The sequence below is a fragment of the Coffea eugenioides genome, chromosome 7 (genome assembly GCF_003713205.1).
Source record: "Coffea eugenioides isolate CCC68of chromosome 7, Ceug_1.0, whole genome shotgun sequence".
NCBI classification, from domain to species: Eukaryota; Viridiplantae; Streptophyta; class Magnoliopsida; order Gentianales; family Rubiaceae; genus Coffea; species Coffea eugenioides.
In genome coordinates, this window is record NC_040041.1 from 2,517,076 (window position 1) to 2,531,416 (window position 14,341).

At 38.2% G+C, this 14,341-nt stretch overlaps 3 protein-coding genes across 5 annotated transcripts; 1 reads left to right on the top strand and 2 right to left on the bottom strand.

Moving 5' to 3' along the window:
- Positions 1–44: 44 nt before the first annotated feature.
- Positions 45–4,790, bottom strand: LOC113777957 (syntaxin-112-like). Its single transcript, XM_027323192.1, has 7 exons — positions 4,178–4,790; positions 3,934–4,005; positions 3,693–3,752; positions 3,303–3,397; positions 2,627–2,696; positions 2,443–2,536; positions 45–985 (listed from the first exon to the last, which is right to left on the bottom strand). The coding sequence occupies exons 1-7, from the start codon at positions 4,295–4,297 to the stop codon at positions 45–47; spliced, it is 1,452 nt and encodes a 483-aa protein (XP_027178993.1). The 5' UTR covers positions 4,298–4,790.
- Positions 4,791–5,386: 596 nt separating this feature from the next.
- LOC113777738 (transmembrane protein 53) lies at positions 5,387–8,152 on the bottom strand. Of its 2 annotated transcripts, XM_027322925.1 has the most exons (5): positions 7,910–8,152; positions 7,384–7,879; positions 7,154–7,256; positions 6,022–6,230; positions 5,387–5,840 (listed from the first exon to the last, which is right to left on the bottom strand). In XM_027322925.1, exons 1-5 carry the CDS (start codon positions 8,064–8,066, stop codon positions 5,576–5,578), a joined length of 1,230 nt encoding a protein of 409 aa, XP_027178726.1. In that variant the 5' UTR covers positions 8,067–8,152; the 3' UTR covers positions 5,387–5,575. The 2 variants fall into 2 exon arrangements, with proteins under 2 accessions (XP_027178726.1, XP_027178725.1); XM_027322924.1 differs by having other exon boundaries at positions 7,384–8,152.
- A 1,752-nt stretch (positions 8,153–9,904) lies between these two features.
- LOC113777740 (pheophytinase, chloroplastic) lies at positions 9,905–13,951 on the top strand. 2 transcript variants are annotated; one of them, XM_027322927.1, is made up of 7 exons: positions 9,905–10,198; positions 10,296–10,397; positions 10,686–10,824; positions 11,373–11,543; positions 12,134–12,374; positions 12,910–13,001; positions 13,489–13,951. In XM_027322927.1, the coding sequence occupies exons 1-7, from the start codon at positions 10,081–10,083 to the stop codon at positions 13,757–13,759; spliced, it is 1,134 nt and encodes a 377-aa protein (XP_027178728.1). In that variant the 5' UTR covers positions 9,905–10,080; the 3' UTR covers positions 13,760–13,951. The 2 variants fall into 2 exon arrangements, with proteins under 2 accessions (XP_027178728.1, XP_027178729.1); XM_027322928.1 differs by lacking the exon at positions 11,373–11,543.
- The last annotated feature ends 390 nt before the right edge of the window (positions 13,952–14,341 follow it).

Sequence of the window (14,341 nt, forward strand, 5' to 3'; positions counted from 1 at the left end):
GCTGGTAACATGCTTCTTCATAGCATGCTTCTTCAGACAACAGCTCAGGAAGTCAATAGGGCAATTAAGCACACCAGCAAGATGATCAGTCCCACAGCCAGCACCCATAAAATCCACTTGTTACCCTTTTTCTTCATCTGCTTAGCATAAAAGAGACTATTGGTTCCACCACTGACAAAGCTTCCAGCAACGGCAACATTGTGCTCAATATCATCAACCTGCTCACCTTGAGCCTCAACCAGAACAGCCATATCAAGAAACACTTGATGAAGCTTGTTCAAACTTCTTTGAATATCCATCACAGCTTCATGCCTCTCTTTGTTCTCCAGATTTAATTCCATCTTTCCTTCAACATTTTCAATTTTCCCATTTCCAGATACCATCTTTTCAATCACTTCTTCACTTGGTACCTCACCAGTAGCATTATAGTACCTTCTCCTAAGACTATCTTTGTAATCTGAGAGAATGGTATCCCTCAAATCTTGAAACTCACACATAATGTCCCTAAGCTTGACCCTTAATCCATTAGTAGTTGCCATTCTGATTCGATCAACAGCACTGCCTTCTGCATACTCTACTGAAATCTTCCGGTTGGCCTTATTTGATTTATCCAGTGCTTCAAGTCTTGCCTTGACAATCTTGGCTTTACGAAGAACAGCAACCATGTCAGAATCCATCCGATCTCGAAGCCCTCTAAGAATTTTGGCACTGTGGGTGATCTTTGACTCTTCATTCAAACCTTGAAGATCAATTAAGAGATTAGTGATCTCTTCCATATCACCCTTAATTACTTGGACTTCTTGAAAGAATTGAGAAAGATTAGTATTATCTGCGTCAATCCGGCAAACTTGGCCATTTTCTATGTCAATATCATTCTCGGCTTCAATATCCATCCGGGCTTGTTTCTTCAATTCAACATAACTTAGAAACGACTTCGTCATTAGATCATTCATCTTAATCACATCAATCTCTCCCAAGACCGAACCTGAAAAGTAGTTCTTGAATTAAATAACATAATTCACTTGTGTAATGTGTGAGAAACAGAGACAATAAATGTAGTTGTCTAAACCGTAAATCATGCTCGTACCCTTTGGAAGTATGTGAAATTGAAGATCAATTTCTTGAAATTCTGGCGTTAACTATAATCACTTGCCACAACTCACAACCCTGTAAATAACAGAGAGAACACAACATTTGCAGTAAAGTTCTTCATTTCTTCAAAGAGATTAAACATAAAACTGAAAAATATTGTAAATAAATTCAAGAAACTTGTTACTAAAACTTGATAAAACAGCAAGTGACTGACAAGAGGGTTGATTGACGCTGGAGAGCAAAAGGGTTGATATCTCTTTTGATAGAAGTCGGCCTCTGTTTTTTCTGATTCCACGGGGGTTTATGAGGGCACAGCACACACTAAAATTTTAAAAGGCAGATAGAGGAAGGCTGTGATCAATCGGTTTTTGTATTTGAAATTTTTGTTGTTAGGATAGCCGTTGTATTCCGCGTACCGCTCAAAGTCGGTTAGTTAGTTTCTTTAATCCTGAAAAGGAAAAAAAAAAAGGCCATAACCGTTCAGAGTCTGCAAAATGCGCTTATATACGACGTTATCTGCATTTATTGTTTTCTCATTTTTGCTTTCTTGTCTCTTTTTTTTTTTAACTGACATTTACCTGTGAACCCAGATTGATGAAAAAACTATTTTTCGAGAAAATGAAATGTTGATGGGCCAATTCTGAACGAAGAAAACGTGTAATTTTCAGCATGGACGTCATTCCGTTTTACACAAGGGAAGAAAAAGAAAAAGAAAAAGAAGTAAAGACACTTTTCTTCAGATTACATCAGCACCTGGTTCAATTGTTCCTCCCAGAAAATAAATGAAGTTCTTTTATTTTGTAAGAAAGTTTCTCGCGTCTTTTGCAGAAGTAATGCGTACTAGGATGTCTAGTTCAAGAATATATTGTACCAAAGTCCCCAAAAAAAAAAACGAACATATGAAGAATAGGAAAAGAAAAAAAAAATAGATGTAAATGTACTGCCGACCTGTTTTTAGATGCCACCAGTTATGAGTTTTTACAGAATTTTCCTGTTCGAAATCACTTGAGAACAGCTAAGATCGTCTAACAGCTCCAGGGAAAAGTGTAAAATTTTTGGTGTTCCTTCCCCAAAATAAATGACCTATTTATACAGAATGCAACTAAAGTGAACCAAATTACAGAAAGTTGCTATGAAACCAGATGAGTTATTGTCCAACACTGTCGGATATTTTAACCACGTAAAACTCTAAGCCGCATGGTGGTGATTCTTGAAGAACTCCACATCATTTGCGTGACGTAAAAAGCCATCTCTACTCTGTTCCAGCTGATAAAAGAAGAAAACAAACGCGAAGCCCTTAGATTCAGTATGGACTCCGATGAAAACACATGCCTGACCTTCAAACTTAGATTTTCTTGATCTTATCAGCCTCAAGCTTCCTCAATGCCGTGGAGCTCAGCTTGTCTCCACTAGATTCTTCGGAGACCAGATCAACAACTTCAATCTGCTTAAAACTATCAAGTGAATCTTTAATAGTATAGCGACTACCCTAACGCCAATAACGCAATTTCGAGTGGTACGTTGAATATCAAACCTTTAGTTGCGAAAGGCCTCTTTCAGCTCTCTTCCTGTTAACTGAAAGTCCACCAGGTATTGTCTCCTTGCTGTCAGAATAACAACTCAAAGTTACTTTTTACTTCAATGTAAAAATTCTAGGAAACAAAAATGTATACTTGTAAAGCTCTCCAATCAAAATCTTTCAAAATACATGAATTATGATACGAGAACCCAATGCATAGATCCTCACACCACAGTTACGACAAGATAAGTATCATGCGACATGAAATGATTTCCCAATCTCAGTTTTGGAGTCAGATAAGAAACAAAAAAGTTTATGCTCGTGGTAATCATGAGAGAACATGTATAAGATTTGCAAGAAGCAATATTGTATTTGTACTTTGAAGGGAAAAAAAAGGAAAGGGGGAGTGGGAACCAATTGTCCTGTCAGCCCACAGCATTTTCCAACAATTCTACATCAGCCACATGAACTTTGTTGCCCCTATTCATCAAATTCATGTATAATCAATTCTAAAATGAAAAAAAAAAAAAAAAAATCGCTGACATAGAAGTTCAGACCAGAAACCCCAGAAAAGAGAATTTTTCTCTTGAATGGATATCAAAGCCATAAAATAATTGAAGTTAAATCTCCTAAATCTTAAAAGGAAATAGAATAAGCAAAAAAGCCCAAAAAACTTGATGATGGTACAGACCTGACAACAATGGCCTCCAAATTCTCATCAACTATTGAAGGGCCATAAGGATCCACTATAGGTTCCGCTTGCACCACCAGCTCCGGTTTTATAGACTAGAAGTGTCGCAGGAAAGTATACAAGTTATCAATGATGCAATGCAGTAAGTTACAATTCTTCTGCTTTACACTACAATTCTGAAGACAAAACATGAGGCAGCAGGTTTGATAATACATGACTGCTGCATTGCATATAAAAAGCTGCAATTTTATACTATAATGTATTAGCTTAACAGCCCATTCAGATATGAAAAAGCTGCAATTTCATTACAACGAGAAGCTCAATTGACTCCTAAAAATGAGAAAGAAAATTAGACATGGTAGTATTTTGGATGCAAGTAGAAATAAATACCTTGATATAATCTTCAACGTTCTTCATTCTTTGTTCAATAGGCTCTATCAAGTCAGCATACTGCAAAAAAAGTTAAAGCAAGAATCGAGTATCAAACAAAAGCATCAAGACGAGTAAACAAACAACTTCACTAAATTGGTTGACGAATAGCAGAGAGGGAAATTTGTGCAATGCAGTTAGGATCCATACGATCCATCAGAGATAGTCACAGGATGAATGGTTCAAACACATTGTCAAATACCTGCTTTTTAATCAACATGGGGCCGTCACAAACGCCAATGACAATCCGATTCCGGGCCAACTCTGCAGCTGCCTATAAAATTGAACACCCCTTCATAAATCAATCAATCAATCAATCGTATCACCATTGGACACTCATCTACAAATAAGATAAGATAACACGGCCATCAGCAGTTTATAATTCAAATATGGCCACACAAAAAAAAATTCTTTAAAAGAGCATGCAGAAATGAACTATAAAACACCTTAAGGAACTGGCGATGACCGTCGTGTAAGCGATCAAAGGTGCCCCCAAGAACCACGGCGCCGTGAGAATTAGGGGCAGATATCCCTGAATTGGAGATGGGTTCATTCAAGATTGCCATCTGATCTCGAATATCTCGAACGAAAGCGAGTGCCTTTTTAAGGGGTCCCGAGTACAGAGGCTTTTGAGCCCCGGAGGCAAATATTTCAGTTGAGTTTGAGTAGCAAATTAGCCAAAGGAAGGCTGAGAGTTTTGAGTAGTAGTTCTGAGTTAGGTGAAGCAAAAGGCGAATTGTGGTTGACGGCTAAATAACAATGAATTGAATATGCCAACCATCTAAAAAGTAGGAGACTTTGACATGGGATAATATATTATTATTGTTAAACTTTGAAAAGAGGAAGCGCAAGAACGAGAGGCAGAGGAGAGAGAAATATGTTGTGAGGATTGGGTTTGAGCTTAAAGGCATAGTTGTGACCTGTTGATAACAACTGCTCTGCGAGAAATTGCCCTGCTCTTGACAAGTCAAAACGACATCGTGGCTTATCGGCAAAGATGGGAAAGGTGAATAGTAGCGGCGGATCTAGAGCGCCATGGGTTGTACCGCTGAGTACAACCCATACATACGCACCGCCACTTATGACTTAACCCATTTTTATTTATTTATTTATCTTTTCATCAGTGCACAAAAAAGTTCCCACTTCCCACCCAATAATTAGCCCAGGCTCAGGCATCTTTTTAAAAAGAGGGCTGTCAGCAATTGAATTTTTATTAAAAAAAAAGTGGCTACCAGGATTTAAATTTTTTTTTTTTGTTGCCTCCCCGGACACAGCAACTCAAGATTACAATAATTGTCTGGACGTTTTTTCATCAACTAATGCATTTTTTTCCTCCCCCGTGTTGGCGAAGATGGTGATTGTCAAATACATTGAACCTGGACGTCTTTCTTTCGTATCAACGTTTTTCTTTCTTTCGTTTCAAACCCACGTTGTGATTGTCAAAAATGTACCTTCCGGTTGCCATCAGATATTTCAAACTTCACCTGGATGGATCCACTGCCAGCATGAGCATCCATAAAATAACACCTCAACTCCCTTTTAACTGAATTGCCACGGCTGAATTTCTTATCAAGAATCCACTTCTCAAACTCAGTGACAAGTGGATATTCATTCAGCTAGCAAAATTACGGAACCAAGAGTACCAACAGCTACCATTGGACAAAAATGGAATACCATACCTCAATGGAAATAATCAGAAACAAGAGTTTGCAGTTTTCGAGTAACATTAGGCCAAAATTACCTCTTGTTAGGAATCTCCACTGCTTGAAGCTGAATTCAGCTGCACAGGGCAAACAATAACTCGTGCAGCATTTCAACCCAAATCATCTAAAATTGCAAAACTTTTATAACTTCTTCACTGTGACCAGACACTCGTTCAAAAACCTCTCAAGCTCTGATGTATATACACTGGGAAAGGTCCGATAATGGTCAACATGAGGTGATGCACCAAAGTTGAATGCCCACACATTTTTCCCACTTCTCTTCTGTTCATCAACAAATGTCTCAACTGATGTGAATGGAATGACCTTATCAGCTGTACTATACAGATAAAGCTGTGGGCAACAAGGCTGGTTTTTTGAAAGGACAGAGATTATCTTTGTCAACCGCCTGTTCAAAGATAGAGAACAAATAAACATGTAAATCTTGACTTGTTCTCTCCTTCTTATGGTCTAAATGCAAAAGTGAAACCCAGGATTAGTGATATCTATTGAATTTTATGTGTTCATCTTATAGTTTTTGAGATAAAAGAAGAGATTCAGCATATATCAGGAGTTTCTTAAATACTTACTGTTTGACATCGTTCAAGTTTAGGAGATAAGAGAAGAGCTTCTCAAATGCTGACAAAAGTAAGGTTTCAACGAACAGGGGCTCCTTTTCTCGCAACTTTGAGGTATCAACTCCACTTTCCAATTGATTTCTTCCTACACCTTCAACTGATGGATAAGATGATGAACTGTATTTCTTTAGCAGGGCTGCAGTAAATCCAGCAGCCCAGACCTACACAGGATAAAGCTGAATCTGTTACTGAGCACTATTCTTCAGAATAATTTTGTTAAACCAAATTATCAAAGATTTTGGGACTGAAACAAATTTTGTAACAAATGCCTGAGTTCCTCAAAATTCCGGATTTTCTTTCAGTTGTTTTGTATCAGAAAAAGTTGCAGAGTAGGATACCGAAATGGTTAACAATCAGGAAACTCCTATATTTCCACGTTTAGAAGATCCAAATGCGATCAAGAGGAGATATCAATTTGTGAAAATCAAGGCCAGCATCAGCAATTTCAAACACCATCACCAATCACAAAGGATTGAGTAGAAATGGAATTCTCTTCAAGCATCATATAATCAACAGAAAACAACCACAAGTTTGCAAATACTTTTTTTGAAGCATTTTTTAAAGTAGCTTGCAAATACTTTATTGTTGTAACAGATCAATGTCTCCAATAACTAAATTAATCCATATACACGGTAGCAGGAAATATCTCATGAGTTCTAGTCTTTTCAAATATATGAGGCTGTAAAACAAGACAAAAATATGCTCAATTTACCATGTACATAAGATATAGACTAGTTTATCTCACAGTTTCCTTCCATAAGGAGTCAAATTTTGTTTCATTAGTAGAGGATGGGGCTACGAATAGTTATATCGTCCGGCATTAAGTTCATCAAAAGCTGAATGTGAATGTCCTTATAAATGTGATACAGCATCCAACTAAATGCAATGTACTGAAGCAAAAGGTGCTTCAACTTCATATATATGCACTTATCAATGTATTTATGTCTATCAATTAGTTCAGAAAACTGGTGAAGTCGAGCCCCAATCCTGCATTTATGAGCTGAAATTCATTATGGATAACGAACTATGAGCAGAAATTGGATAATGAGCCAGTTTCAAGGTCCAAAATAGTGTATGCACAAACCTTGGGATCTATATTAGCGTCACCTCCTGAATCAACAATAATTCCCTTGATTTTTTCCATTAAATCTGGCCTACTTTGCAAATTGTCAAGAATGGCACCATACCTGCTCTCAAAATTCCCAGCCAAAGAAATGTAATCAAAATGTCAAGCATATAGTACAACCAAAAAATGTAAAGCTACCTCAGTAAGATAACAGTATAGTACAACCAAAAAAGAAAGACTCAACCTACGCAAGCCAACCAGTGTTGCTGAAGGTATGAAAAATCAAGAATCTTTCACGACCATCTTTTTCTGATTGAGCCAGCCAAGAAGCCAGCTCAACTGCCAACCCAGAAATCCGTTCTTCTAAATTCTTCCCCAAATCAAACGAAAGCACATCTTTTACAGAAGCAACAAAGGTAACAGCATGAATACCCCTCGAATTATACAACTCCACGTACCTCCTCAGATGCTTCGGCTTCGACCCAAGCCATCCCAACAACACTGCAGCAAAGATTGGCCCTTTATCCCCGACGACCCCATTTTCTCTTGGGTGGATTCCATCAGGAGCGTAATTCCAGTGGAAAGATTTAGCTTTTTGGTCAGAGAAAATGCGGAAGAAGGCTGAGGTGGAGAAGAATGAGTTGAGGAGAAACTGTGGAGAATTGAGGGAAAGGGAAAAGCCAAATGGGGTTGTTGAGGGGTGGTGGGGAATGTGGGCGTTTGAGAAAATAATGGAGTGGCGATTTTCGGGGTTAATAAATGAAACTGCAGGACTTGGAATTGGGCGATGATGATGATGACGATAGTAAGGAGGAGGAGAAGGAAACAGCGTGGAAAAGGGCTTTAGAGGGAGCGGCTTTTGGAGATGGAAAAGGGAGTTGGGAAGATGGCGAGCGGAGGAATTGAATAGTATCCGGACTGAGGCTTCCATTGTTGCTTTGGGGGTGAGGATAGGGAATGCTAAACAAGTCGCCGGCTGGAATTCTTCGTTTACAATTTCATTCGTTACCCAGATTTGGTTTAGACTCCAAATTTGGCTTTTCGTTGTATTCCAAGATACTGCACAATTTTTATTTTTTTTTTATTTTTTGATGCCCAGATACTGCGTTAGGAATAGAGAGTTTTTTTTTTTTATATATATATATATATATATATTATTAGAGAGGTTGAACTCACAATAACATAATACTACTAAATTGTTACAAGAAAGTTGGACATAGAAAATGGGGCAAATTATCTAATTGGCCCTTGAACTCTTTGTTTAGGTAAAAATAAACCCCTCATTTATTTTTTACTGACTTTAAGCCCTCGAACTTGTAAAATTAGGTACCCGTGACCCTTTTAGCCAGTTTCTCCGGTTTTGCAATCGAAAAGCCAATTTACACAAATGCCAGTGTGCTTCTTCAAAGGACATTTTTGTCCGCATCTTTTAAGCAAAAAGAGAACAACTCCTCCCCCTTCCCGCAAAACCACTAGAAACATGAAGAAGATGGTATCAAAGTGACGAGTTTCCCTAATCCAAAATATACCCACTTACCGGAAAAGTTAATAAAATACTCAAATTGAATCATATTATCCAAAAACCCCAAATCAGAAGCTGAACAAAAGATAAAAGAAGGTCATGGAAAGTCAACTGTATACTGCATATCCAAAACATTTGAAAACAAAGATGGAACCCATCATTCCTTTCACAAATTCAAGTAATGGGTCATTTACGAAATAAAGAAGTAATCAAGTAGGAACCTTGTCGAATTCTTCCTCCGCTCCACTTCTATCCGGGTTGCTATCTTCAGGTAAAGAATTCGGTGAAGAAGGACGATCTTGAACTAAAGTATCATCAGCGGAAATATCATTAGATAGAGCTGAAGCATCTCCACCGCATTCGGAAGCTGCCACCGCAGCAGCCGGAGCTGAAGCCGGAGCCTCCAGCAGCTGTATCGTCTTTCCAAACAGCTTTATCGATGGGTCCTTTGCTTTCGACATTTGTGGGGTTTTGGATAATAGTAATAATAATACAAATATAATAGTAATACAACAAATGCTACTACCAAGAGGCAGAGACAGGAGTTACGGAGCAAAGCTAAATCCGTTGATAAATGATAATGGAGTTGTTCCTTTTTTGTTTAGAAAATGACAAAAATGCCCTTTGAAGAAGTACACTGGCATTCGTGTGTATTGGTCTTCCGGTTGCAAAACCGGAGAAACTGGCTAAAAGGGTAACGGGTACCCAATTTTACAAGTTCGAGGGCTTAAAGTCAGCAAAAAATAGATGAGGGGCTTACTTTTACCTAGACAAAGAGTTCAAGGGCCAATTAAATAATTTGCCCTAGAAAATGATAGACCAACCTCAAAATCGTTCATTCAAGAAAGTTGGTTTTTTCCTTGGTGATTAATGTACTGACTTGGCAGTTGTGAGTTTACATTGTGGTTGGATAGCGGACCTTAATGGCCCATCGTAGCACCTCCAATGAGTTGATTAATTTAGGCCCAAGAACATTCGCTTTGCGTACTGTACCTGCACTTAGTGTCACCACAGATGATCATTAGGCTTGCACTTAATTCTCATCATCTTTAATCTCTCCACCCACATGAGGCCTATGAGTTGTTAATCTGGACGCCAAGCACAATTAATCAACAAACTTATTTCTCTCAGTGATGAATAGATTGGTAGAAAATACATCATAAAGAGTTTCTGCTGTATGCCTATAAGTCTCATCATAAAAATTGTTGCTTGTTGGCTTGTAATCCGCCACAACTTAAGACAGCACTCCCACCACAGAAATACAGACGAAAAAACCCCCAGTTTAAAAAAAAATCCTTTGACAAATGCTCCTCCAGAAAAATCTTCGTCTTCCTTCACCAGTTCACCAACTTGTAATTCTTGAATTGTGATCAGAACTCACTTTTTGTAACTTCTTAGTTGCAGCAAGCCATTGTGAGCTGAGATGAAATCCATGTCAACTTCATGTGCTACTCTGCCACATTATCTGAGGACCAAATTCTTGGACCCCAATAGCAGCTACAATTTCATTGCCCCAGTTCAACTCGGACTTCACCATTATAGTGAGTATTCAGATTCTTCGTTAGCATTGATGCTTATACTCGCTGTTAACAACGCCCCCCCCCCCCTCCTCCTCCTCCTCCTCCGTCTTTTTCTCAGAGAGCAAATGCGAATTAAACAGGAGGGGTTTTACATTCAAGGGGATTGTTGCTGCCGGAGCTTCAGCTGTTGCACCTTCTCTGGTCACTGAATCTTCACAAGGTCAGTTATGTCTCCATTTATGAGAATTGAAATTGCACTATTCTTTTGGGCTTGAGGGGTTAGTCGTATTAGATGTCTGTGTTGTTCTCTCCGTCTGTCCTGTGCTTTTTTTTTTTTTGGTGTGTTTTTGGGATGAAGGGCAGTGGAGAGTGAAGGGTGGATGGGGGTGGCTTTCGAGTTTATGTATAGCTTCATGATAGCTGTTGGGACTTTAATTAGTTGGTGATGGTACACTTTTTTTCATTGGATCCTAGTTTCTAAATTTGTCATAACTGCTAAGATATGTAGGTTTGGAAAGACTAATGTATAAGCCAGATGGCTACAATTACTGGACATGGCGAGGCAGGAAAATTCATTATGTTGTAGAAGGAGAAGGGTTGCCAGTTGTTCTAATTCATGGATTTGGTGCTTCTGCTTTTCATTGGAGGTACTTTTTACTATGATTTTTGTTATTAATTCTAGATATAATCTTGTACTTAAAAAAAAAAAAATAGGATCTTGCTTTGAATTTACATGTCAGACTGAAGATTCATGGCAATTTGTTAGAATATTTTTGTAACAACAAATGGATCTTCAGCAACTTGAGCTTCTGTTATGGTGCTAGTGGCTTAGGCTCTGTCTAGCTAAGCATAAAACCTGCTAATGAAGTTTTGGGCTTGGATACTTCAGAGAACGAAGGTCAAACATATTTTTACTGTGGTTTCAGAATTTTCTTCCAATCAAGTTTTACAGTAAACGATCCTTCCATTTACCTACATAGTGATGCCAATTTGAGATTTTGGGAAGTTTAAATTGGATGTAAACTTAAAGATTAGCTGCATATTAATGTGCTAGAACACATGCTGAAGGAATGATTACTTTGGCATTGGGTAATGAGGTTCGTAATTGTGCCAGTCATCATATATTTAGGCATGCAGAGTTATGGTGCATTGTATGGCGTAAAGAGTTTTTTATCCTCTCTGATTTTCTCTTCAGGTATAATATTCCAGAATTAGCTAAAAAGTACAAAGTTTATGCACTTGACTTGCTAGGCTTTGGTTGGAGCGAGAAGGCACTAATTGAGTATGATGCTTTGGTTTGGAGAGATCAGGTTGTTGATTTTTTGAAAGAGGTAGTCAAAGAACCAGCAGTTTTAGTTGGCAACAGGTAAGCAAGGGCAATTGGTTTCACACTAACTTAATTCATGCGACTTGCGTGCTCCATATTTTCTCTTTTTTTTTTTAAACTGAAAATGTATAACAATTCCTGTTGAATAGATAGTAAAATTTTAGGACCCCTGCCAGGAAAGAAAATACAAGAGGAACGTAACACAAGCCTAAAAACTAATGTCATTAAGCACTGCAATATAGAATTTGCCTCATGTATTATCATCAATCAAGCACAGAGGGGTCAAAATTGAAACTTTTCTAATGACTAAGATCTTTTTCCAGAGAAATCCAAAGTCTAGCTATTAGTTCTCCACAAATTTTGTATCCAACGGTCCTACTTTGCCTTTGGGAGTAACAGCTAAGATCTCTTTCAAGGGACTTCTCTTTAGCGGGATTTAGGTCTCTCTCTCTCTCTCTCACATGCGTGCGCGCACAAAATCTGAGATGGAGGAGCGCGTGCACACACATACGTGTTGCGTTGAGCTATGTGGCTCTGAAATTTCTAATTCTTTAACTTCATCTCACACTTTTATTGCTAGTGCTAAATGGATAAATTTCTTTTTTGACATAACTATGTTGATCTTTCAGTCTTGGAGGATTTACTGCACTGGTTGCTGCAGCAGCACTGCCGCAGCAAGTCAAAGGAGTCTCATTACTGAACTCAGCAGGACAGTTTGGGGATTCAATTACTGTAAAAAGTGAATCTGAAGAAACACCGATACAAACATATATTCTCAAGCCCTTAAAAGAAGCTTTCCAGCGTATTGTTCTCGGATTTCTATTCTGGCAAGCCAAGCAACCTTCACGAATAAAATCTGTCTTGAGCAGTGTACGCTGAATTCTTACACCTAGTAATGAGTTTCTAAAGAGTCCATTGCCACGTATCCATTTGTCCAAGAAATGGCAAGTTACCATGTTCTGCAAGTGTTGAACAAAATACTCACCAAATACATAGCACTGACTCAACTAATAAACCTCTATAGCAGCCAAGGTTAGCTGGGTTCAGAGTTAGATGAACCTTGACAGGACCTATACCGGAGGTCATTTGACCCTCTTTTAATGGGAAAAGAGTATATTTTCATTCTGATGCATTTGAAGATGGTAAAAGAAGTGACACTAAGTTCGGCATTTCTCCTGCACAGAAATTGTACACCAGACATGGTAGACATGTTGAAACTTTTATCTGCATAGCTGTGGCACGTCACTCAAAAAGCAGATGACTGCTTTCTGGTCTAGCTGGTTGCATTTCTAACTAGTTTAGCTAATCTTCTCAATGAAGAAGTTTTGCCTTTTAAACAACCATGGATCGCGCATTTACTAGATGGTGAACTTACTTACACTTTGTTCTCATTTTCTAACTTCAGGTATATATAAATGCTTCAAATGTGGATGACTATCTCATTGATTCAATTACAAGGCCAGCAGCAGACCCAAATGCAGGGGAAGTGTACTACAGGTAGGAGTCTGAAACCGCTATATTCCTACGTTTGCTTCTAGAGGTATAAGGAAAAGTCAAGGACTTCTGTTCGCTAATAACTGTTTCTCTTGGGTGCATTATGCAAGCAAAAATGCTTACTCATCCCTGTTTACAAGTTGATATTTCTGTGATCAAAGTCCACGTTTTATGCAGCAAACTGTTCTAAAAACATGGAAAATTGCAAAATTAGCTGTTAAAGTACTGTGAATCATGGATTGGAATGGACCTGTTTAGGAAGCTTATTCAGTCTTCTATTTATGTTGGTTGAAGACATGCAAATTTGTAATTGAACAGCAACATGATTGCTGAGGAATTTTTTCAATGATGGTTCCAAACTTTTTCACCTTACCTGCTAAAATTGGTAGAAAAGCGTTTCCACAGCTTTCAGAGATCAGCTTATTTACTCACTTTTTTCAATTGACTCGCCATTGCCAATGTTAACATGCATAATAATGCATTTCTGCAGACTAATGACAAGATTCATGTCAAGCCAGAGGAAGTACACACTTGATAATGTGTTAAGCGAACTCTCTTGCCCGCTGCTGCTGCTCTGGGGTGACTTAGATCCATGGGTTGGTCCTGCCAAGGCCCTTCGCATCAAGGAATTCTATCCAAATACATCCCTTGTCAACTTACAAGCAGGACATTGTCCCCATGATGAAGTTCCTGACCTCGTGAATAAGGCTCTAACGGATTGGCTGTCAACTTTGACATCTGCACCTCTTGAAACAGCATGACTTAATCCTGAACTTACACTTTCATACGGCCTTCATATTTAATTATATTTTACATCAATTAAACACAGGAATTGTTTTGCTGATGTAATTTGACAACATGTAAGATGAATTATATGGAATGCAATTCCAAATTCTGAGATCATTGGCAGATGAAATTTCCTAAACATGAGCGGAAATTTTTTGTTGTTTTAACCAATAATTTTTACTCTAGTTTGAAAAGGACAAAGTTTTATGCTCTATCTAACGTTTTACTAGAATTTAGGGTGGTAAACTGCTGCTTCGAAACGAGCAAGGTTGTCAATGTGATTGGTTTATTCTGCAACTTTAGCAATTGTCAAAGGATCTGATGCAGTGATGATGTATAAAATAAAACAGCTGGCTTTTGGTGACAAGATGTAAGGCTTTTGGTGACAAGATGGATTACATCGATCGTCCTCATCGTATTCATTTTTTTTCTTTTGAGGGCAGGAAAACTGAAAAATTATCTGTAAAGGGGAGATTGCTTGAAACTAGTTTTTCAAATTAAAAGTTGCACTTTTTGGTACTTGAACTCCAGTGGCAAAAGTTAAATGAGATGGGGAG